The following is a 22,732-nucleotide window of genomic DNA, read 5'->3' on the forward strand; positions in this document are numbered from 1 at the left end:
AGCGTTTCCATCCAACGAGTCAAAGCGAATAAAATCATCACTTCCTGATTAACTGGCGCCAAATATCAACAGTAAAAACCGAATTTGCTGCAGTAGGGGAAGCTACGTCAATCTTTTATTAATTTAATAAATGACTTCAGAAGACACGCAGTGAACACGCGGTGGCGTTTGAAGGTGTCAGACGCGGAGCACAGATGCTCTTGATTCTAGAGGTCATTATTAATATAATAACACTAATAATAAAAGCGTTTTAGAATGACCAAAACCACATTTCAGATGTTTTACAGTGTGCTCAGCCTGCTGGTTTGTCCATTTACAAACATTTTTATCATCACATGATCTCTTATAACAAAATCACATGACCTTTTTTTAATGCGCATACTGGATTTTGTGCGGTAAACTTTTTTTCCATCGCAGTTTATGTGCATCTTTTCTTTATCTTACTTTTTCTTTATCCTACTAAGTTTATCCTACTTATGCGCCTATGTTTTTTATGCAAATTTTTACAATTTATACGCATCATGCCGTTTGCATCAACCGGTTTTTAATGCACATATTCAAAATGAGCATAAAAATAGGTGGATGGAAACATAGCTAGTGACACAGTTCACGTTTAGAAGATATGCACCTGATATAACCATACAAAGTTGGCAGTCTGTCACTTCTGCTTTAATGGATCCTCAATTTTATTAGTCACCTCATATTCAGATTCTCATCAAATCTTGACCAATGAAATGCTCTCTAGTATCTCACATGCCCCGCCCCCTAAAAGACACTTTGCATTTGATATGCTTGAGCTCATCCACTCCCACTGGTAGAGCTGTAATAAAACAAAACACTATTGGCTGTTTTTAAAAAGGGGAGGAGCTATACATTGTCCCACCCTCCATGTTTCGGTTGAGATTAAGTCAAACATTGAATAAAAATGCACATTTCGAAGCACGGGAACAGTAAATGTGATTTTATGCTGATTTAATCTGGTCTTTTATCCATTTTCTAAGCAGCAACTGTTTTTAAATTAAAAACTCTGAACTAATTTTCACACTTTAAAAATGAGTACACGTTTTTTTCGTTACCAAATGGTGCCTAATGTTTGCTAGTGTTAAAAAAAAACATACTGTATGCTCATTAAAGTGTTTGTAATTTACAGGTCCAGGTGATAAACCTGCTAGACCCTCGGAGGTCAAAGATGTCATAGAGGACCCAGAGTCTGCATCTGCATTGCTGCAATCTGTCCCTATTCACAAACCTCTTCCCAGAGCAATTCCCATCAGCATGTCTGGTTCTCTTACTAAAGGGTAACTTTTAAAAAAGTAATATGTAGAACATGATAATAAACATCCCTGCGTGATGATCTTTTTTTATATGATGATTTATTGATGCGTGTTATTTTATTTTTGTTATAGCTCTCCGATAAAAAAATCCTCTATTGCTAAAACTCTCCAGTTTGAGAATGAGGGATCGCTTGAGTCTGTCTCAGAAGAGCGGAGCATAGAACGACCCATATATATCTTGCCCTCAGTTCTGCAGCCGCTGGTTGGTCAGGTGGCTGAATGTGCAGAAGAGAGATATCGCCTCCTTGAGCAGAGAGATAAAATTTTACGTCAAGGTAAAGCCTAAAGTTGCTTTGATACTTAATTTTATTATAATAACTTCAATATAAAATTGTATCTCATAAATATGTATAAACTGTTACTGCAAATAGTAAGATGGTGTTTTATTTATTGTAGCCGAGTACAAATGTCTAATAATAATCTTTTGTCTCTGAAGCTCGACCCAAAAGAACAGACCTGGATATGTCTAAAGTGTTTGTGGGAACATGCCCTGATATGTGCCCGGAGAAGGAGCGGTATATGAGAGAAACACGCAACCAGCTGAGTGTCTTTGAGGTCGTTCCAGACACTGAAAAGGTTTGTGACAATATACAGTGTGTAATAATGACTCTATTCACATTTTTCTCTAAGGATTAAGATTTAGTGTCAGAGTTTGGACATTTATTAAGTAGTAGGTAATATTAATTAAAGTGTTAGTTGACCCAAAAATGAAAATTACTCACCCTCATGTCATTCCAATCCCCTGAGACCTTTGTTTGTCTTTAGTAAGCAAATTAAGATAATTTAGATGTAATCCAGAGAGTATGGTTCTCATCTCAGTCAAAGTTTAGAAAAGAAATCAAAAACCATCCTCAAAACAGTCCTTTTGTTTTCAGTGGTACAATATTTTCAAGCTACAAGAATACTTTTGTGTGGACTTTAAACAAAAACAACAATTTTATTCAACTGTTTCTTCATGCCTCTGACATATTACCTACGATGTGCTCGTGCTTAGTTTCAAGAACAGGCAGTATTCTGACACAGAGGGAAAAAGCTGTTGAATAAAGTTATTTTTGTTCTATGTGCACACAAAAGTATTAATACTGTACTCGTTTAGTATGTTTTGAGAGTATTTTTTGCTACGTTTCTGGACTTTTTAAAAATGTTATTGCTCAAAGGTGAAGACCCTATTGTTTATACTGCACAAATACAGTAAAACGCATTCTACTGGACTGCCCTGCTTTTAACGATTACAGAAGACTTTTTTATGACATGAACTCTCTTAAGGACATTTTTAGCAAAGTGACATCGGGACAAATGTTAAAAATCTTCTTTAATTTATGTATTCATTTGTTTGTTGATATTTAATTGTATATTTATTGTTCAAATGTTCTTGCCATGATAATAGTCTTGGTTGATGACATGGCATTAAATAAAAAACATTACATTAAATATTATATTAAGCAGATACTTGAATAACAGTGAGTGCATGACAGATGAAATGCAGGTCATGCTTTATTTTGATGGTCCGTTTGTTGAATTTAAGTTACTTTGCATCTACATGGCAACTAATCCTCATTAGATTATAAGTAGACTGTTAGGCTGGGGTTAGGGTTAGTGCTGACATGTACTTGTTAAGTTTCTTATAGTTAAATGTCTGGTAAATGAGCAGTATCAACAGATATTAAGTAGACGGTCTACTAATACACAAGTGGACCATCAAAATAAAGTGTTACCGAAATAAGTATAATCTGCTTGTTTTGAACATACAGAATAATAATGAAATGCAGTTAAGTGAACAACCAAAACATTACCCTTATCCCAAACCAATTTACCCAACAAAAAAGAAATTATGCCAAGTACTAAAAGAAAAAGAAGGGGGAAATTTTTTCATTTACAAAGAAGGTAAGGTCGTGATAAAAGAAATCACAGGGATCCACATGTTATAAAATAAACTGACAGAGTTCCTAAGGGAGTGTTTAATTTTTTTTTCCAAATGTAAGAACGACATCAGGTCTTTCAACCAGGACAGATTTGCATGGGCACACGAAATTTCCAATTTCGCAATATTTGCAGTCTGGCTAAAAATGAGGCAAAAGCGATAATATTGCTAATAATATTGCTATGGCACTTATTATATAAACAGTCAGCAGGAGGTAAAACAAAAAATTGCAATTATTGACAAGGGTTTCACAGAAATATTAAGAGCACTTGACAGTGTGTCAAAGAAAAAAGACCAGAAAGAATTGAATTAAGGGCAGGTGTTAAATGTGTGTATGGTCTGCCGGGGACATAGAGCATCTATTACAACTTGTATTCATTCATTCATTTTTTTTTCCGCTTAGTCCCTTTATTAGTCTGGGCTTGCCACAGCGGAATGAACAGCCAACTTATCCAGCATATGTTTTACGCAGCGGATTCCATTCCAGCTGCAACCCATCACTGGGAAACATCCATACACACAAATTCACACACATACACTACGGACAATTTAGCTTACCCAATTCATCTACAGACCATTTGAATGTGGCAATGTCATTGGCCCATGAACATTTCCTCCTTGTTGTCAAACTATTCCATATAACTGTAACAAGAGGCAATTCAATCATGACCTAACATTAAAACAGCTGTCATATCATTACTTATCAATATGTGGACCTTTTTGGATTTTTGGAAGCTATGGAAATGAAAAATATAAAACAGGAGGTACGTTTGGACCATTGGTATTGTTTACACCCCTTAAAATGCTCTATACCTCATGTTTTTGGACTGTGGGGGAAACCGGAGCACCCGGAGGAAACCTACACAATCACGGGGAGAGCATGCAAACTCCACTGAGAAATGCTAACTGACCCATCCGAGGCTCTAACCAGCGCCTTCTTGCTGTGAAGCGATCATGCTGCCACAACTTTCATCTGCTGTTAAAGAAAGTTTATTTATTTATTTTTTTGTTTTGCTTTAGTGTAGTGGCTTTCTGGACTTCTGTATGACACAATTTGTATGTCATTGGTTACCTTTGAGATGATTACATTTTCACCTTCTGCTTAGGTGGATCATTATGCTGCCATCAAAGAGTATAGCAGGTCTTCAGCTGATCAGGAAGAACCTCTGCCTCATGAGCTTAGACCCCTTCCTGTGCTAAGCATGACTATGGACTACCTGGTGACTCAGATTATGGACCAGGGTGAGGGCAATTGCCGTGACTGGTATGACTTTGTCTGGAACAGAACCAGAGGCATTAGGAAGGTGGGCCTAACTTTAATTGCTTCAGCTACTATTGATTTAATTGCATCATTCATTGAAATATGAAAACTAATTGATCTGATATGAATTACTTTTCTTTAAGTTTGTTACAATTTCTTCTTTTCTTGCAGGACATTACCCAGCAGCATCTGTGCGATCCAGAAACAGTATCTCTCATTGAGAAATGTACACGTTTCCACATACACTGTGCCCATCACCTCTGCCAGGAACCTATGATGTCTTTCGACGCCAAGATCAACAATGAGAATATGACAAAATGCCTGCAGAGTCTAAAGGAGATGTATCAAGATTTAGCCACTAAGGAGGTGTACTGCCCGAAAGAGGCAGAGTTTCGCCAATACAATGTGCTGGTTAAGCTCAACGATGGAGACATTCTGCGGTAAAACAGTTTATTTCTAACCTTTTCTTTTGTGTCTCAGACTTTTAAATCTGGTTTTGAGGGGATAGTTCACTCAAGTCATCCTCTGATTGCATTTATAGTGTAAATAATATAAAGGATTTGTTTGTCTCAATGCAGTGAGGTGCAGCAGTTCCGTAAAGAAGTACGAGAGTCTCCGGAAGTAGATTTTGCAGTGCAGGTCTTTGCAGCACTCAACAGCAATAACTTTGTCCGGTTCTTTAAACTTGTGAGCGCAGCTTCTTATTTAAGCAGCTGCATACTTCACAGATACTTCAATCAGGTAAATGCATCTTCGTTTGCAGCCAGTATTTTTGTAATTCACAACTAACTAAAAAGTCATTTGTAATTCACAACTAACAGAATCTGTAATTAAAACAAATGTTTTGTTGTTTTTGTCTCTGTATGATTAGGTGAGAAGACAAGCACTGAAAATTCTCAATGTGGCCTTTACTGTTGGATCCCAGAGATCAACAATCTTTCCAGTCGAGGACTTTGTCAGAATGCTCATGTTCCGCAATGCCACTGAAGCAACAGAATTTATTCAACAATATGGCCTAACTATCAGTGATGGGTATGTCATGTTTATATTCTCTGCTTATTTTTGCAATAAAAATGTATTAATTTAGGAAAAAAATAACCTTTTTTTTTTACAAATCTTTATCAATATACAGTTAAGGTCAGAATTATTAGCCCCCCTGTTTATTTTTTCCCCCAATTTCTGTTTAATATAGAGATTTTTTTCAACACATTTCTAAACATAATAGTTTTAATCACTTACTTCTAAAAACTGATTTTATCTTTGCCATGGTGACAGTAAAATATATTTACTAAATATTTTTTTCAAGACACTTCTAAACAGCTTAAAGTGACAGGTGACACTTCTATACAGTGACACTCCTATACAGCTTAAAGGCTTAACTAGGTTAATTAGGTTAACTAGGCAGGTTAGGGTAATTAGGCAAGTTATTGTATAATGATGGTTTGTTCTGCAGACTATCGGGGGGAAAAAGCTTAAAGGGGCTAATAATTTTGACCTTAAAATGGTTTTAAAAAATAAAAAAATACTTTTTTAGCTGAAATAAAACAAATGCTTGCTCAAATAAAGCTGAAATAAAACAAACAAGACTTTCTCCAGAAGAAAAAATATTATCAGACATACTGTGAAGATTTCATTGCTCTGTTAAAAATCATTTGGGAAATATTTAAAAAAAGAAATAAAAAATCAAAGGGGGTCTAATAATTATGACTTCAACTATATATAAAAATATGAATATTTTATATATTTTTATATACTGGTACATACAAAGGAACTGTTTGTGCTCAGATAATTAAGTGCTGAAGTTAGGAGGGGTGAGTGGGGTTTTTTTTGAGAGAAGAGTGTTTCTACAGGTGGTTTGTCAAGCCCACTCACCTGTGTAAAGCCCACTTCATAAATGCAATAAATTTTTTTTTGAGTAATTGTAAGAGCGTTTCTGGTGTAAAACTGGTGCACGTGTCGGTTAAAGTGTCAATAAAAGAGTGTGTTTTCTACAGGTGGTTTGTCTAAATATAAAAATATATCACTTTTATTAAAATATTTTACAATATCAGGTCTAGGGGTGTATGAAGTTGACTTAAAAAAGATATAATCGTCTCTTTGATAGAAGATATGAAAATGTTATATTAATGTTAAAATAGGTTTGATCACACAGTAAATGCTTTTGGATTTTTCAGTAAGGATGCTCTGCATTTTTGGCTAAATGGGAAAAAATGGCTGAAGATATGAGCAGAAACATTGCGCTTGTTTTACTCTCCCACCAGCAGTAGTCATTGCACAGTGTGATGCAGTTTTCCCACCAGATGCAGAGGTTGCTGTGCTGTGAAACCCATTCATTTTAGTGGCTTGTACTCTGTAGGGAAGTTTGTTGCTGCGCTGACAAAAGCACAAGAGCAGCAGAGCACACCATCGATGATAACTATGTGTGAATCGCACATGCTTACTAGAAATACTAATTCTGTGCTAACAGGACATTTATTATACTGGTTCCTGCTGCTTGCAATAGTGCTACATTGTTGTCATGGCAGCTCTGGTAAAATGACGCTTCTTGACTGGTTTTAATAGAATTAATATAATAAAAAATAAAAATCTGAATTATACATATTTTTAAATTGGTATAATTTAAGTTGAGTTAAATGTAAAAAGTCCTATAAATTACTAATTTCTTAATTATCCAAATGCATCCAGAAGTTTGGGTTCAGGATATTTTGGTGCATCACTAATCTCCAAGCACATTTTTGTTAGTTTATTTGCAAAGTAAATTACATAATTGATAATGTCAGCTTGCACTTCCTTAAAACAACAATTACAATGTAATAAGGTTATCATAGAGCTTAAATATCACACATACCTATTTAGAATTTATGAAAACTAATTCCTAATGTTCATCTTTCATCCAGGATGGTAGAACTTAGCCGGACAGCCTATCAGGAGCCTGATTACTCCCTGCCGCAGAAGAAGTCTGTGGCGATTGAGAAGAAAAGAACTGTACTAATAGGAGAGGTGGTGAATGGTGGACCACTACCTAACCCACCACAGCACAGTCCTGTTTGTAGCTTTGACTCCAACAACAAATACACTGGAGATGGTCTTTCTTCAGAGCCTCCACCAGCTGTTCTGAAAGGTGAGGAGGATCTTCAGCGCTTAATTTATTACAGGAAATATCAGTATATTTGTGCTTACAAGTTACTTTGTTCTTGGCAGCTCCTGCGCAGAAGACTTTCGCAGAGCCTGAACCCAGGCCTCAGGTGAAAACAAGGCTTCTAGCCGAACCACGGCTTTTCATGGGTTTGCTTGAGCCTGTAAAACCTGACGACACTGAAGAAACTGGAGAGAAGTCTCAAACGGCAGAGTCCACTCTTCCTGTGGTGCAACAGCTGGTTTTCCCACCCATACTAGCACCACAGCCGGTCCGACCCCCATCACCTCCACCCAAACCAGAGCCAACCTACACAGATCAGGTGAGATGCTTTACAGTCTTAACCACAGAATAAAGCAATCCTTCACATTACCAAACTCACCGATGACATCATCTTTTGCAGGATATTATGGCAGAGGTGGATGCAGTGGTTAATGAGGTGGTTGTAGCTGAAGTCTCTGATGTAACACGTTCAGCTGCTGAATATGTGTCTCTGGCCCTCAGGTAGGATGGTATTCTTGCCGCTTTAGGCTTAAAGTTATTGAAGGTTAAAGTCTAGCAAGCAGTTTGATCGTGAGATTTCTTTTTTTTTTTAAATTTAAGGCTTTTTAATTTCCTTAGTGCAGTTCATGCTGACATGGTGTGGTGATTCACATATAACAAAAATGACACTTAACACAATAAATACAAACACTTACCGTCAATTACAAAAACATAAATATTAATAAGTCATCAATTCACCACTTTTATTTTATAACCAAAATGCTGTAGGTACTAAAGTAAGTTTATAACGATTCGTGAAATCCCAAGGGGCATCCAATCAAAATGATAGTTTACGGGGTATGTGATAACTCCTATTATTCTATGTGCCATCCTCATCACCTGTTGTTCGTAGTAAGATGCAAGACTTTGCAGGTAAGCTCTCAGAATTTTTGAGCACAGAATTTTTTTTACACCCATAAACCTACCATAATGTATATCTAACATACAGTTGAAGTCAGAATTATTAGCCCCCCTGTTTATTTTTTCCCCAATTTCTTTTTAACAAAGAGAAGATTTTTTCAACACATTTCTAAACATAATAGTTTTAATTACTCATTTCTAATAATTGATTTATTTTATCTTTGCCATGATGTCAGTAAATAATATTTTACTAGATATTTTTCAAGACACACTAAGTTACTGTATAGGCAAGTTATTGTATAATGATGGTCTGTTCTGTATACAGTCGAAAAAAAAATTAGCTAAAAGGGGCTAATAATTTTGACCTTAAAATGGTTCATAAAAATGTAAAACTGCATTTATTCTAGCCAAAATAAAACAAATAAGACTTTCTCCAGAAGAAAAAATATTATCAGACATACTGTGAAAATTTCCTTTCTCTGTTAAACATCATTTGGGAAATATTTAAAAAAGAAAAAAATTCAAAGGGGGTTAATAATTCTGACTTCAACTGTATGTCTTGCAGTGCAAGTGACAGTGAGCTGGAAACAGTTGTGAGTGAAGTCTTGCTTCAGCTTCTGCGGGAAGTGTCCACATCAGAGATCATTGCAGAGAAGGAGAGAATTGCGGAGGAGAAACGCAAGGAGGAGGAAGCCAGGTGTGTGAGGGAGTCTCTGCATTTGTTTTCTTTTTTGTAATATGATGGTTGTGTTTTTATGTCACGTTGCAAACTCTCATTTTTGTGTTTGATGTCAGGCAAAAGGAAGCGTTTCTACAGCAGTTCAGTGCTGAGCTGTGTGCTAAAATCAGTGATGAGGTACTAACAGAGAGCATTAGAGCAACTGCAGAGGCTGAGATAAGGTACTTAATCCACAGCAAACATCTAATGGAATTGTCCTTGTTTAGTGTATGTTATTTGGCAAACAATCATTAGAATATTAATGATGTGAACATATTAGCTGTACTGTAAGTTTATCAAAACTCAATTTTTGATTATTAATGTGCATTGATAAGAACTTAATTTGCAAACTTTAAAGTGAATTATCTCAGTATTTTGATTTGCTTCAGAGTCCAGATTTTCAAATTGTTGCATCTCGGCTAAACATATACCACAAATCTGTGAAATTATTACTTATTCAGCTTTTAGATTATACATAAATTTCAATTTCCAGATATTGCTACTTATGACAGATTTTATGAACAGGGTCACAGTTTTAGTTAGGCTTAATTTGTGCTAAATGCAGTATATCATATTATAACCCCATGTTATGGCAACAATTGAGAAATGACTTGTTTTTGACTAGTTTTGTAAACTTCACTAGTGAACTTGTGCAGAATTGGTGATTTTGTTGTTCCCTTCCAGACTTGCTTTAGAAGAAAAAGCAGCTTATATTGCTCGCTGCACAGCAGAGGAATGTGAAAGCATAATAGAGGAGACATTAGCCGAGGAGGTGGCCTGTATAGCACAAGAGATCCTGGATGAAGGATTGAGGCACATCCACAAATTCATCAAGAGGTTTAATGACATTATTATTTCCCTTTATTTTTAGCAAGTTGTGTCCTAGAGGAAATATTTGTCCTTTTTTCATACTATTTTTGAAACCTTTAAGGAACAGATGTGTGCATGTACTCTAGGTGGCGTGATGTGGTAGCTGTTCGTCGTCAGCTAAAGAGACAGATGCGTGGTTTCCCAGCAGCCCCTGGTTGTGTAGATCCACAGTTTAAACTGAAGGCGCTCGTCCCCAGTGCTCCTTCAAACCACTGTCTGGACCTCCTGGCTCAGGGCATGGTGAATCTTGGCAACTCTGGCAACATGGCAGTTTCCTGCACAAGGTCTGTAATTGGAGACTTCAGTTTTGGTTGTTTTGAAGTTGTTTGGACTGCATCTCAACCATTGCTCTTTATTACTATAGTTTGCTGAGAATGAGACAGGAGGCAGTTCATCAAATGAAAGTGTCCTATTACTACAATCTCTTACTGAGGTGAGGCTCAGTGATGACACCATTTGCAATAGATGTGCTGAATGCAGATAACTTATTTTAAATCAATGTTTTTGTATGCTTATTTTGCAGTGAGCGTGTATGGATGCCTCTTGACCTGCCCACACTTGTGGCGGAGAGCACTCCTAATGCACCGGACACAATCTTCTGGAAAGCTACGGTTTTGATGCCAAGCAGCTGCGATAGTGACATAACCTTTGCCAGCAGGTGAGTAATGAAATGGTGGGAAAGTTTCTTAAAACATACGAGATAATAACTGACTTGTGTTTGTTTCCATGCAGGATTCTGACAGATTGGCTTGAGGTTAAATTGGGTGGAGGAAATGAATCTGAAGAGAGCGAGAAAGAATCAAAAGGGCAGCTGAAAACGCTGTGTGTCAGTCACAGCCTGACCAATATTAGGGGACAGACTCATGAAGTTTACATTTCTGTAAAGGTGAGTTTATAGAGTAAATATTTTAAAGAGCCCCTATTATGGGTTTTTGAAAATGAGCTTTCATGCAGTGTGTAACAGCACTAAGTGAATGAAAACATCCAGCTGAGGTTTAAATCTAAAAGTGCACCCTGTTTAAAACTATTGATTCTTTAGGGAAATATTTGACTCGGAGTCGAATAAACGAATCGAGTTGAGTTCGGATGTACTGTGTCGATGTGATCAAGCAAAACATCAACAAATATGTAGTTCCAGTTCCTGTAAAATGTGAACAACACAACAGTATAGCCAATCGTGTGCTGTGTTTGTTCCTGTCATTTTTCTGATGGTTGATAAAACCAAGCGGCAACCTCCCGCTCTCCCTCGGGAAGCCAATACGGAAGTAACTGAAACTGCAATTCATCAAAATTCCGCTAGTCCTGGCTCCATAATAGAGCAAATTGCAATTGAGCCCACTGTTAGAATGGCCAACTGCACAGCAGAAAAAAGGTGTTTACTGCCTGGTACAAAGAACGATTTTGGTTCATATAGCTATTATTACCCTCCATGACAACTGTGAGGGGGGTGAATTTTTTTATAACTCATCCATTTCCTTTATAATAGGTTATATTAAGTTTGCATAATTACGGGCGTGGCCACTTGAGTGACAGCTAGGTCTCGCTGGTCGCCATCACTTCACCTGAGCTGAATCCGGCAGATTAGCCACTGATCTCGGCATATTCATCGTATTTTTGTTTTGTTTTATGTGGCTTTACACAGTCAGTTGCCTTTTGGACTTATCTCTTACAATTATCAGATGATATGGGATGCTGTGTGCATTTAATTGTGCTCACAAACCATTCATGTGGCCTCCGTTTCTCATGTGAGTAAAGTTATATACTTGTATACCATCTCTATAAATGTATTTGTTTTATTTAAGCTCATTTATCATTAATATTTTTCTTTAGACCCGTAAAGCACTCCAAAATGTGACAGATTGATTAGCTGTAGGCTCTAGAACAGTCATCTGAAGCGTTGTCATACAGTGTTATGCCTGGAGTTCATCAATAGTCTTGCATTTACTAACACAGACTATATCTGAAGTGTTTGAAAGTAATTTGCGTTTTCCTCCTGTAGAAAAACGTCATAAGAACAATGCTTAGTGGCTCAATGTATTACTACAGTGTTTTTAAAAGTCTAAACACTTTATTGATATAGTGTACAGCCAAGCACATGTGGTCAGAACACAAATGAGTCGCAGGTAATAAAGTATCAAGTGTTTCTCCCAAAGTAAAGTCTGTCTGCCAGGTCTAAGCAGAGTGCCAGCAGGTGTCTGTATTTCCGCTCACTCTCCGCCTCTTTGCCCTTGTTTGGTATCCCGCCGTGGGTGCGATGACGCGCGAACAAAATGGCGACGGTTGGCCGCGCCTACTTGTTGCTTCTTTTGCAGTGTTCAGAAACCTATGGGTGACGTCACGGATACTACGTCCATATATTTTACAGTCTATAGATAAAACAGACTTTGACAGGGACTTCGTCAGTACAGTTTAAATGGACCAGTTTCTTCTTCCTCCGGATCATAACATGTAGGTGTGATTAAAATTGTTGCCTCATTTTGTGTAGTTTGCAAAATATGTGTTTAATTGTGTGTTATGAGTTGTAATCACGTATCTATTATAGATTAGTGCTAGTACTGTATCTCTCAGGTAAAATCTTTATAGGGCTGTTCACATATCGCGTCCAAAACTACGTTAAAAACATGATGCGTGCTTCTTTACCGCGTTTTTGAACTCGTGATCCTCTGCTGTTTGCCTTTGCTATGGCCACCATCAGCTGTTCCTCACACACACAGCGCAGTCAATTTTCAAAATAGTTCAACTTTTGCTATTGTGTGGATTATTACTGAATGTGTGTCGTTGTTATTACTTGGGGTTAGGGTTAAGAGTAGAGTAATATGCTGGTGTTTAACTGCATTGCTTTATTGCATTGGGCTCTCACATACTTTCTGCTACTTAATACTGTAGCCGTGGTGGGCTTTTCTCTCTGTCTCACGCTGAACGCAGTCAACCAATCGCAATAGACTTGGTCATCAGTCCAATCAGCGCAGATTAGCTTCATGCTAAGGAGGGGTTTGGGAACAAATGAATCGCTGAACGAATCATATGGGAGTCGCTGGGATAATTAGGTAAAAAAAATGCATATTATAGGACAATGAAAGTATTTTTTGACCTTGCACGCATATCAGCATGTTGTTGGAGACCCCCAAAACCAAAATATGACATTTTTTAAAGCAAAATAGGGGCTCTTTGACAAATTCTATTATCATTTACTCCGTTACATCAGTCTTACACCTCAGTCACTTGGCTTCAACGTCACTATAATAAGCTTCTGACATTTCTTAAAGTCTTTATTGAAACATGGAGTAATGTTTTAATAATTAAGTGTCCGTGGGGTCTTAAAAAGTATTAAAAGTTGATAGACCAATTATGAGAAAATGAAGGCCCTTAAAAGGTATTAATAAGTCATAATCACGTTTTTATGTGGTCTTACATTTTATTCAAGCATTGTCCAAAGTGTTTGACTCCAAATAGGCATAAATATATTTATAATAAAAATAAATAATCGTAATTTGCCACAAACGCAGGAAAGTGATGTGACACTCTCCGTTTGAAGCAAATTCAAAGAGCGAAACCAACGGCAAAATGGGAAAATGTAAGTTTGCGTTCTCCTGGTTGGAGAAAAACGAGTTTAAACACTGGCTAAAGCCTGTCGCTGAAAACAACCGCAAGGCCTACTGTACGTATTGTTAAAATAAATTTAGTGTATCGTCGATGGGCATAAACACTGTAAAGTCACACAAGCAGGGTGCTAGCTGCAAGGCTGCTGTTGGCCACAGAGAATAGCTGCAGCCGTCCATCGCCAGTTATTATGCACCACCAGCCACACCACTACCCAACACAACAGCTGAATATGTCAAAACAGTTACGACAGCAACCTCTGTCATTCGTATTTTATTTGTTCGTAGATGTAAATGTGTCAGACATTTGAATAAATCTTGCCTTTGGTTTAATTTATTCTTTCAAGCTTTGTTTCTTCCGAGCTTACCTGAGTTCTGTTGCAATGTTGCGCTCCATTGATTTCTTTAACTACAGCTGTTTATTAAGTTTGATACTGATTAGAACTTGAAGTGGCGTCGAGGTCTTAAAATATTCTAAGAAGGTCTTTAAAAAGTCTTAAAAAGTATTGAAATTCATGCATGTATGTATATGTGTGTGCATGTGCACAGGCATGTCATGGACCTCTGAGTACAAAAGACCAGTGTCTGCTGGAGGAACAGAAGGAGCTCCATGGTACCAACGCTCTGCTGATGCTACTTCCCCCTGTGAACAGTGCAGGACAGGAGGATGAAGAAGAGGAGGAGGATGTGCCGCTGCTCTCGGCCCTCCTCCAGCTAAGGCAGGTACAGCAGGCCAGTTGCTGGCACTCTCCTGTACCACTGGCTGTGGTGGTCACTGGCAACCAAGATGGTGATCAGGTTTTGGAAGAAGGCAAGTATTGATATACAAATGTTTAGTATCGAAATCAAGAAAGTTAAGAACACAATTTGATGATTATGTTCTCTCTCTTTCACAGCACTCTTGCTGGATATGTTAGTCGAAGAAGGCCTCATCTCTGAATACATCTTTGTCCATATTCCAGCTACCCTCAATGACCTGCAAGGCTCTGAGCAGGTTGGTCTTCAAAAATGTTATTTGTAGTAAATATAGTTAATAGGGATAGTTTACCCAAAAATTTTAATTTGCAGTTAATTTACTCACCATCAGGTAAACCAGGATGGTGATTTATATTTATCATCAGTAGAACATCAAAGAACATTTTTAGCAGAAGTTGTGGTGTACAAATTGTGTTTGTTGATTAATAAGTTGCAAGTCATTGGCCACTTTGAGTTATAAAAATCTACATACAAAATGATTACACATTACTTTATTGGTCTGTACAAGAAACTAATGTAGTGTGATTAATCGAAATTGAATCATAATCGCAATTGGAAGCGTCATAATTTGCAAATTGCGAAATGGCAACATAAATATACCACAAATGATCAGCCAAGAGCAAGTGCTTAACTGTCCACTTGCTTGCCAATTGAATTAGCACAGTCTGATTCTGCCCAATTAACACTGCTCAAATCAAAAGTACTGCCCACCTTTAAAACAAACAAACAAACAAATAGTGTGGAGTAATGATGTCATCTCCCTAGTAAGGGCTCATATAAACAGATTTCTATTAAATCACAATCAAAATAACAGTCGGAAAAATTATTTGTTCACCCCACTTCCCCAAAATCACATAGACCTACAAGACATTGAACATTAGTTGTAAAAGTAATCAAAAGCCTCAGCCATGTTTACTGGTGAAAGGTTCCTGTTAGGCCTTTATGCAACTTTTACCTGAAAACAATTACGCGCTTACTAACTTTTTTTTTATAATCATTGTTTTTCAGATGAGTCATGTTGTGAGGTGGCTTTCCGCCCGCTCTCCTGTCAGTCCGGCCCTCTCCTCTCAGACCCTGCTGCAGGTTGTTGAATTAGGCCTGTGCCGAGAGTTCTACTCCAGACTACAACAAGACAAGCTGGACAGAAAGAATGCAGATCTTCCATCTCAGCATGCAGAACCTATTGTGGAGCTCTGCAATAGTGTGCTGAGTTTTCTGGCAGGTGTGGTTTCGTCAGAGCACCTGTCCGCTCTCTGCTGGCCACCTCCTGAATTCTCACTCCCAGAGAACAGTGAGCTGATTCCTCACCAGGCCTGGAACTCTCCAGAACACCTGCAATGGCTGAGGAGAAGCATTCTCAGTCGGCAGCTTCCTGAGTGGGATCTCCCTTCTGTTGATGGTAGGTTATGTTTTCTATTTTGCAGTTTGGTGCTTGAAAACGTCCATATTTGACCTCAGTCGACGCTACAACTTATGGTGTGTTTTAGTGTAAAGAATTTGAGAAAATTAAACATTAAATTTAATCTTGAGGGAAAGTCAGCAGTTTATATATTTTAATATAATTACAGTGTGTCTGTGGGGTCTTAAAGTATTATAAGTTTAAGGCCCTTAAAGGGTATGAAAAAGTCTTAAATGCAATTTTACAAGGTATATTTTTTTTCCTGTTTTTGATTATGCAATGTATAGTTGTATGCTAAAGTTTGCCTGAATTTTATCTTTGAATATTGGCAAAGAGCATAGAATCACCAAGAGGCGACACTCGTGCTATTTGGGAAACAGCCTCTAGATGCCACTAGTGTCACGCGGTGGCCATTTTGGAATGAAATTTCCAATAAAACAACAGCACGGATAACTAACGTTAGACAGAATGAATTAAAATATTGAGTAAAATATGAGTTATACTATCATAATATATATATATATATATATTATATGAGTATAAATGAGTACAGCCCCTTTGAAAAGTAACATTTTAAACAATATCTCAATGACAACAAAAACAATTTCCAAAACGTTGACAAGGCTTTAATGTAGTTTATTAAAAGTTTACTATACCATCTGTTTAACTTATAACATGAAAGGTTAACAAAGTAACTTAGATTTTGTTTGTTTGTTTTCATCAAAAACTACTTTATCCTGTAGTGTGTATGGCCTCCATGATTTTTTTATTTTTATTTTTTATAATAATTTTTTTCGGGGTTTTCACCTTTTATTGTAAAGAACAGTAGAGAGTATTGACAGGAAAGAATGGGGAGCAGAGAGAGGGAAGGATCAGCATAGGACCACGAGGCGGGAATCGAACTCGGGTCACCGTGAGCACCAGAGTGCATGTGTCGACGCACTAACCACTACACCACTGGCGCCGACGCCTCCATGATTTTTAATGACAGCACCAAGACTGACATGTCAGATACTGGAGAGCATTTAATGGGTCATGATTTAACAGATATATATTTGCCAGTCATCGATGCGGTACAAACTGTATAATTGCGTTACATTAAAAATACTATAGTAAATACTATAGTGTTTGGAAGCATACTATAGATGCTACTATAGATTAATTGAATTAAACTGTCGTAGGAATTATATTGTTGCTGTGGTACGACAAAACTGTAGTAAACAAATTATTTAATAGGCAGTTTTCTATGCTATAATCACAATGATGCACAGTTTACACCAGGCATGTCCAAGCTCGGTCCTGGAGGGCCGGTGTCCTGCAAAGTTTAGTTCCAACCCCAATCAGACACACCTGGGCTAGCTAATCAAGCACTTACTAGGCTTTCTAGAAACATCCGTGCAGGTGTGTTGAGGCAAGTTGGAGCTAAAATCTGCAGGACACCGGCCCTCCAGGACCGAGTTTGGACACCCCTGGTTTACACCAACGTTACAATATTTATTAAGGTTTATCAGTTTACTATGCTGCAGTATTCTGTAGCATTCATTAGCAAAGAGTTGTACATGTCATACACTTTACTATGTGGTTCAAAAACATTATAAATTACTATAGTTTTTCCCGAAATAGCAGATGAAAGCAGACTAAAGCGTGAACGCATAGTCTACGTTATTATTCATTTATTTAATTTCGTAAGGGGGAAAAGTGCTCCACAATAATAAGCGAGTAGTTTTGTTGCAAGGGTTACGTTTTCTTTTTTGTTCTGTCGTTAAACTTACCATCAACAATCATTCAATGCTGCTTCGCATCTCGATGTTCACGTTACTGATGTTTATTCTGCCAATACGCCAGTAAAGACTTGGATTATTGCAAAACAAGACGGAGATTTCATTGCAGCGATTACATGGCAGGGTACATTATTTATATTCTCTTAGGTTCTGTGTGTGTGGTGGTGTTTGTATCTTATTTTATGTAACACATTAACATTTATTTACATAGCTAGGCCTGTATATAATCTTTATTGGTGCTATCATTTGAATTATCGTGTTCTAAAAAAGTTATTACACATGGATTTATTGAATAAATGTTTATTACATTCCGCCTTTTCTTGCATTTTTCAGCCAGTTTCTTGAACTTTCCCCCCTTTATGAACAAAACCTTTGGAGTTCTATAAAAGCTGTTCGGCATTTCTTATTTTGCCCGATTTAATTAATTATAAACAACATAAAACAAACATTTTGATGTTCTGACAGCGATTCCTTTGTAGAAGAACCACTTCCTGCCCTCCATCTGAAGTGTGCATGTCATCAATGAACCTATAGTGTATGTTTAGTGTAGATTCCAGTACATTTCAGTATATTGTTGAGCCTGAAATAACTAAATAAATTTTATGAATGTCTATATTAACTAAACTAATAAAACAATTTCTTCCATTATTCCACAGCTTCCTGGCCACATTTATGTGCCTCTATATTCCAGTATGTATCGCAGATTCCCACCTCGCCCTTAAGCCAGCCCATTCTAATGTCCCGCTTGGAGAACCTGCTAAGAAGAGTGAACTACCAATACGCAGATGAAGACGACTATGAGAAGGCTGGACCGTCCTTTCATGAAATTCCTTGGGATGACATCATAAGTCTGTGTGTAGAGCATCGCATGAAGGACTGGAGTTTGGAGACTCTGGTGGCAAAGGTGAGAATAACAGATTGGAAACCAACTGTATAACCTTTGGCTTAATTCTTTGTTATTAAAATATATGCTGTTCTTGTTATATCTGCAGATGCTATCACAGATGATGGCGAGATTCTTGTATATTTTAACAAAGACAGCCTGAAGAGTTTTCAGCCCCCTAATATTTGGATTGAGGCTGTGAAACAGACGTACCATGAGAAACAGCAGGCCTCAGAAGTGTAACTATCACGGTTATGCGCATGTATTATTAATGTCATTACAAACGTACAATAAAAGAGTAACAATTTTGAACCTTTTTTATAGGTGTAAAGTCAAGGGTTCCTCTGCGACCAGACTTTACCCCAGACAGAATCTGTTTCAGAGTCACATAGACATAGAGGAACGTCCGTCTGTTGAAGACACTGCACAGATTCCCATAGAGCAGAAGTTTAAACAGATGCTCTCTTCTATCCGTGATATGAATGCTGAGAGCCAGAGGTAAGCTTTAACAGATAATTAGAGTTAAAGGGTTAATTCACCCTAAAATGTTTATTTTACTCACCCTTAAACGTCCCATGAAATTAAACTAAAGTTTTTCAGATGTCAGTATCAGTATTGGTATTTTTTAGGATATCTATAAGCTAGTGCACACCAAAACTGTGACCAAATTTGCGTTTAGGAGATATAAAATTGATATTAGCATGTAAAGCTTTTAATTTGTCACTTCCGCTTTGAGTTTTATTTGTCACCTCATATTTCAGTTTCTTAACAAATCATGACCAATCAAATTCTCTCCAGTATCTGACATGTCCCGCCCTCTTCAAGAAGCTCCACATTTGCTTGAGCTCAACCACTCCCACTGGCAGAGCAGTGATAAACAAAACGCTATTGGCTGTTTTTTTAAAAGGAGAGGAGGCTACACTATATCCCACCCTCTGTTCATGTTTTGTTTGAAATTACATCAATCGTGAAATAAAACTGAACATTTCAAAGCACTTCACTGCACTTTAAGTGGCTGCAAACCCTCAAGACCTTTGTTCGTCTTCTGAACACAATTAAGATAATCCAATAGCATGTACCTAAATGTTTAAAGTACAGAAAAAGAACCAAATACATTGTCAAAACATTCCATGTGACTTCATAACAGAATTAAATTTTGAGGTGAACTAACCCTTTGAATGGTGCCTTTTTGGGATGTTAACCATTACTTCTATCTGTAGGATTGGAGAGCAGACACCGCATCGGATTGGAGAAGATCCTTTGCGTCGTGCTTCTTTTCCCCTTGCCTCAAGAAAACATCCTGCTGCTGGCACTGCACACATACAGGTAGAGTTATACCAGAGATGACAGCTTTAAAAAGTTTTTTTTTCTTTTTAAAAAATCCATCAAGTCTTAACTTTTGTGTTTTTAAAGGAAACAGATGCAGCTGACCTGGTTGGGAAAGTATCATCTGCCAGAAAATGAATAGGATATTTGCTCCAGACAGCACACAGTCTCCCATAATGGAGAGACTTCAACATACACTCTCAACTGTTCAGGAGATGAATGCTGAGGGACAGAGGTTTGCTTTCTTTCTTTCTTTCTTTCTTTCCTTCTTTCTTTCTTTCTTTCTTTAATTTTTCTTTCTTTCTTTTCTGACTTTTGCTTACGTGTTTTTCTTCCTTCCTCCTTTCTTTCTTTAATGTTTCTTCCTTTATTTTTTAATTTTCTTCAAATTTTTTCTTTTTTCTTTTCTTTCTTTCCTTTCTTTCTTTCTTTCTTTCTTTCTTTCTTTCTTTCTTTCTTCTTTCTTTCTTTCTTTCTTTCTTTTTCTTTCTTTCTTTCTTTTCTTTCTTTCTTTCTTTCTTTTTCTTTTTCTTTTCTTTCTTTCTTTCTTTCTCTCATTTAACCTTAAGGGATAATACATTCAAAAATCAACATTTACTCATTGTTAAGTTATTCCAAACCTTAGAGTTTCTCTAGAACACATAAGGAGATATTTCAGAGAATATCAGTAGCCATTAACCATCATAGTAGGACAATAAAATACAATGCAAGTCAATGTCTACAGGTTTCCAACTTTTTTCAAAATATCTTTTGTGTTCAACAGAAGAAATTCTTAACCAGTATGAAACAAGTGAAGAGTGTCTCACATCCTAAATTATCCTCTATAGTTACATTTTCCTCAATAGTAGGGGTGTCCCGATCAGGTTTTTTTTTGCCTCTGAGCCATTTGATTTTGAGTATCTACCGATATCAGAACCCGATCTGATACTTCTATATTACATAAAGAATAAAGAAGAGCGAAGGAACAGATCCAGGATGTTCCTTATTTTCTATTTAATTCACCTTATTTTAACATTCAACAACTCCGTTATCAAACAGCACTTCTGTGAGGCAGCTTGAACAATCAAGTAATAAATAACGTAAATTCTTCCCTTTTAGACTTCAGTACAACAGTAAATATAAAAAAATTTAATATATAAACACCACCTCAAATACCGCAAGTTTACATATCTCACAGTTTAGCTATGGCAATGTTGTCGTCATCAACTTTGTAATATCTCCAGACCACTGACATACTCACGCTTTCCGCTTCAAGCTGCTTCCGTATTGTACTTTGCTGGCATTTAACCAATAGCGTCTCTGCAACAAAGTGATGTCATGTCGCACACGTTGCTGTTTCCGTGTGAAATCAAGAAAGAGGTCTAGTGGTGCCACCACATAACTATAGATGAGTTTTAGTCTATATATTCTAGTCGTGATCAGGAGGTAACGTCCGATTCTGATCAGAGTCTGAAACCTCGTGATCGGGCCCTATTTCCGATCACGTGATTGGATCTGGACATCCCTACTCAATAGTAAAAATGTACTCCCATCACATTCGTCACTCAAGAGGTCGTGAAGCAATCAGTGAATGCATATAGCTGAATGCAAGCATTTTAGTTCAAAGTATAGAGTTCTTTATTTTATATAAAGAATGACTGATTACGCTAAAGAATGAACAAAGAAAAACACTTAATGTTTAATTATTAAAAAAGCTGTCTAAATATGAAGTTTGGACAGTCTACATTTAGACCCATCATGTCAATTAGATGGAGAAAAATCCTGGATTGCTGTCATTCAAAAGTTTAATTTGTTTGCTGAAGATAGGGAGTCATTTGCCTCTTGGATGGTCTGTGAGCGAGTAAATAATTGTTATTTTTTTGTTGATTGCTTTTAACATGCATTATGGGATTTAAAAAAAATGTTATTGTACTGATTTCATTCTTTAACATTCATATCTAGAATTGGAGAGCAGATTCGGCGACGAATTGAGGCGGATGCTTTGTCTTCTGCTTCTTTACCTCTCTTTCTCCCTTCCACCCTCCTGTCTTCACCACCTTTAGTGTTGACCACCAGCAAGAGGCCTTCTGCGGCCGTCCACATACAGGTACAGTATTCCAGGTGAACTAGTGCTAATAACAAACAAAGCTTTCATTATAAAGGCTTTCAAGATGCGTTTCTGTGTGTCATTTGAAGGAAATGGATGATTCGGACAAGATTGCATCTCGTAGTGAAAAGAGCAGGCCGGTGTCTTTATTCCAGCGATTTGAGGACTTGAAAAGAGAGTTATCAAGTCAGCGGGAGGAAGAACGTGCGTGTGGCCTTAAATTGAACTGTCTTTTAGATATTGTTGAAAACTGAAGGTGTTTTAGTTTAACAAAAGCTGCTTTATGGCAGTTCCCGTCTCTTTATTTGAAACAGAATGTCTTTTATTGGCTGCTTAATTAGTCAGCAGTTTTATTTTTGATGTTTTTATTTTGTTTTATTTTGGATTAATTGAAAATACTTGTCATGCATCTCATCCCTAAGTTTAATTGCATGCTAAGTGTGTTTTTCTTGTTCTTAAACATTTAATTTAGAGTTTGTGCATTTGTTTTTTTCAGGTGTACGCGTTTCTGAATATTAAATGTGTTTTGTTCATTGCAATCATTTTGTATTTAAAATGTATATTTTTGACAAAGATAAAGATGTTTTTAGTAAATATTTCCAGCTTTTTTGTTGAATTAATTCCTTTATGCTGAGAATCATTGTGCTTTAGGTTGTTGCTAGATCAGATATGGTTACGGCCTGGAAGTTAACGATAATTATTTGTGATTTCATCTCTGCTTTACTACGTTTAAACTGGTATTAACATGAGATTAATTAT

General features: G+C 37.0%; 1 protein-coding gene across 1 annotated transcript in view; it reads left to right on the forward strand.

Moving 5' to 3' along the window:
* Window positions 1–22,487, forward strand: part of mcm3ap (minichromosome maintenance complex component 3 associated protein) — a 28,104-nt gene extending 5,617 nt beyond the window's left edge. The window contains 27 exon segments of the mRNA XM_056465680.1: window positions 1,151–1,298; window positions 1,407–1,609; window positions 1,771–1,910; window positions 4,362–4,559; window positions 4,688–4,956; window positions 5,095–5,257; window positions 5,388–5,548; window positions 7,414–7,637; window positions 7,718–7,974; window positions 8,056–8,156; window positions 9,121–9,252; window positions 9,351–9,455; window positions 9,958–10,110; window positions 10,230–10,427; window positions 10,508–10,576; window positions 10,667–10,801; window positions 10,876–11,029; window positions 14,292–14,553; window positions 14,639–14,736; window positions 15,507–15,897; window positions 18,335–18,800; window positions 18,886–19,059; window positions 19,782–19,887; window positions 19,975–20,011; window positions 20,014–20,122; window positions 21,829–21,973; window positions 22,063–22,487. Coding sequence (XP_056321655.1) covers window positions 1,151–1,298; window positions 1,407–1,609; window positions 1,771–1,910; window positions 4,362–4,559; window positions 4,688–4,956; window positions 5,095–5,257; window positions 5,388–5,548; window positions 7,414–7,637; window positions 7,718–7,974; window positions 8,056–8,156; window positions 9,121–9,252; window positions 9,351–9,455; window positions 9,958–10,110; window positions 10,230–10,427; window positions 10,508–10,576; window positions 10,667–10,801; window positions 10,876–11,029; window positions 14,292–14,553; window positions 14,639–14,736; window positions 15,507–15,897; window positions 18,335–18,800; window positions 18,886–19,059; window positions 19,782–19,887; window positions 19,975–20,011; window positions 20,014–20,122; window positions 21,829–21,973; window positions 22,063–22,227 — 4,763 coding nt within the window. The 3' untranslated portion in view covers window positions 22,228–22,487.
* The last annotated feature ends 245 nt before the right edge of the window (window positions 22,488–22,732 follow it).

This window comes from Danio aesculapii, chromosome 9 (genome assembly GCF_903798145.1).
Source record: "Danio aesculapii chromosome 9, fDanAes4.1, whole genome shotgun sequence".
Lineage (NCBI taxonomy): Eukaryota > Metazoa > Chordata > Actinopteri > Cypriniformes > Danionidae > Danio > Danio aesculapii.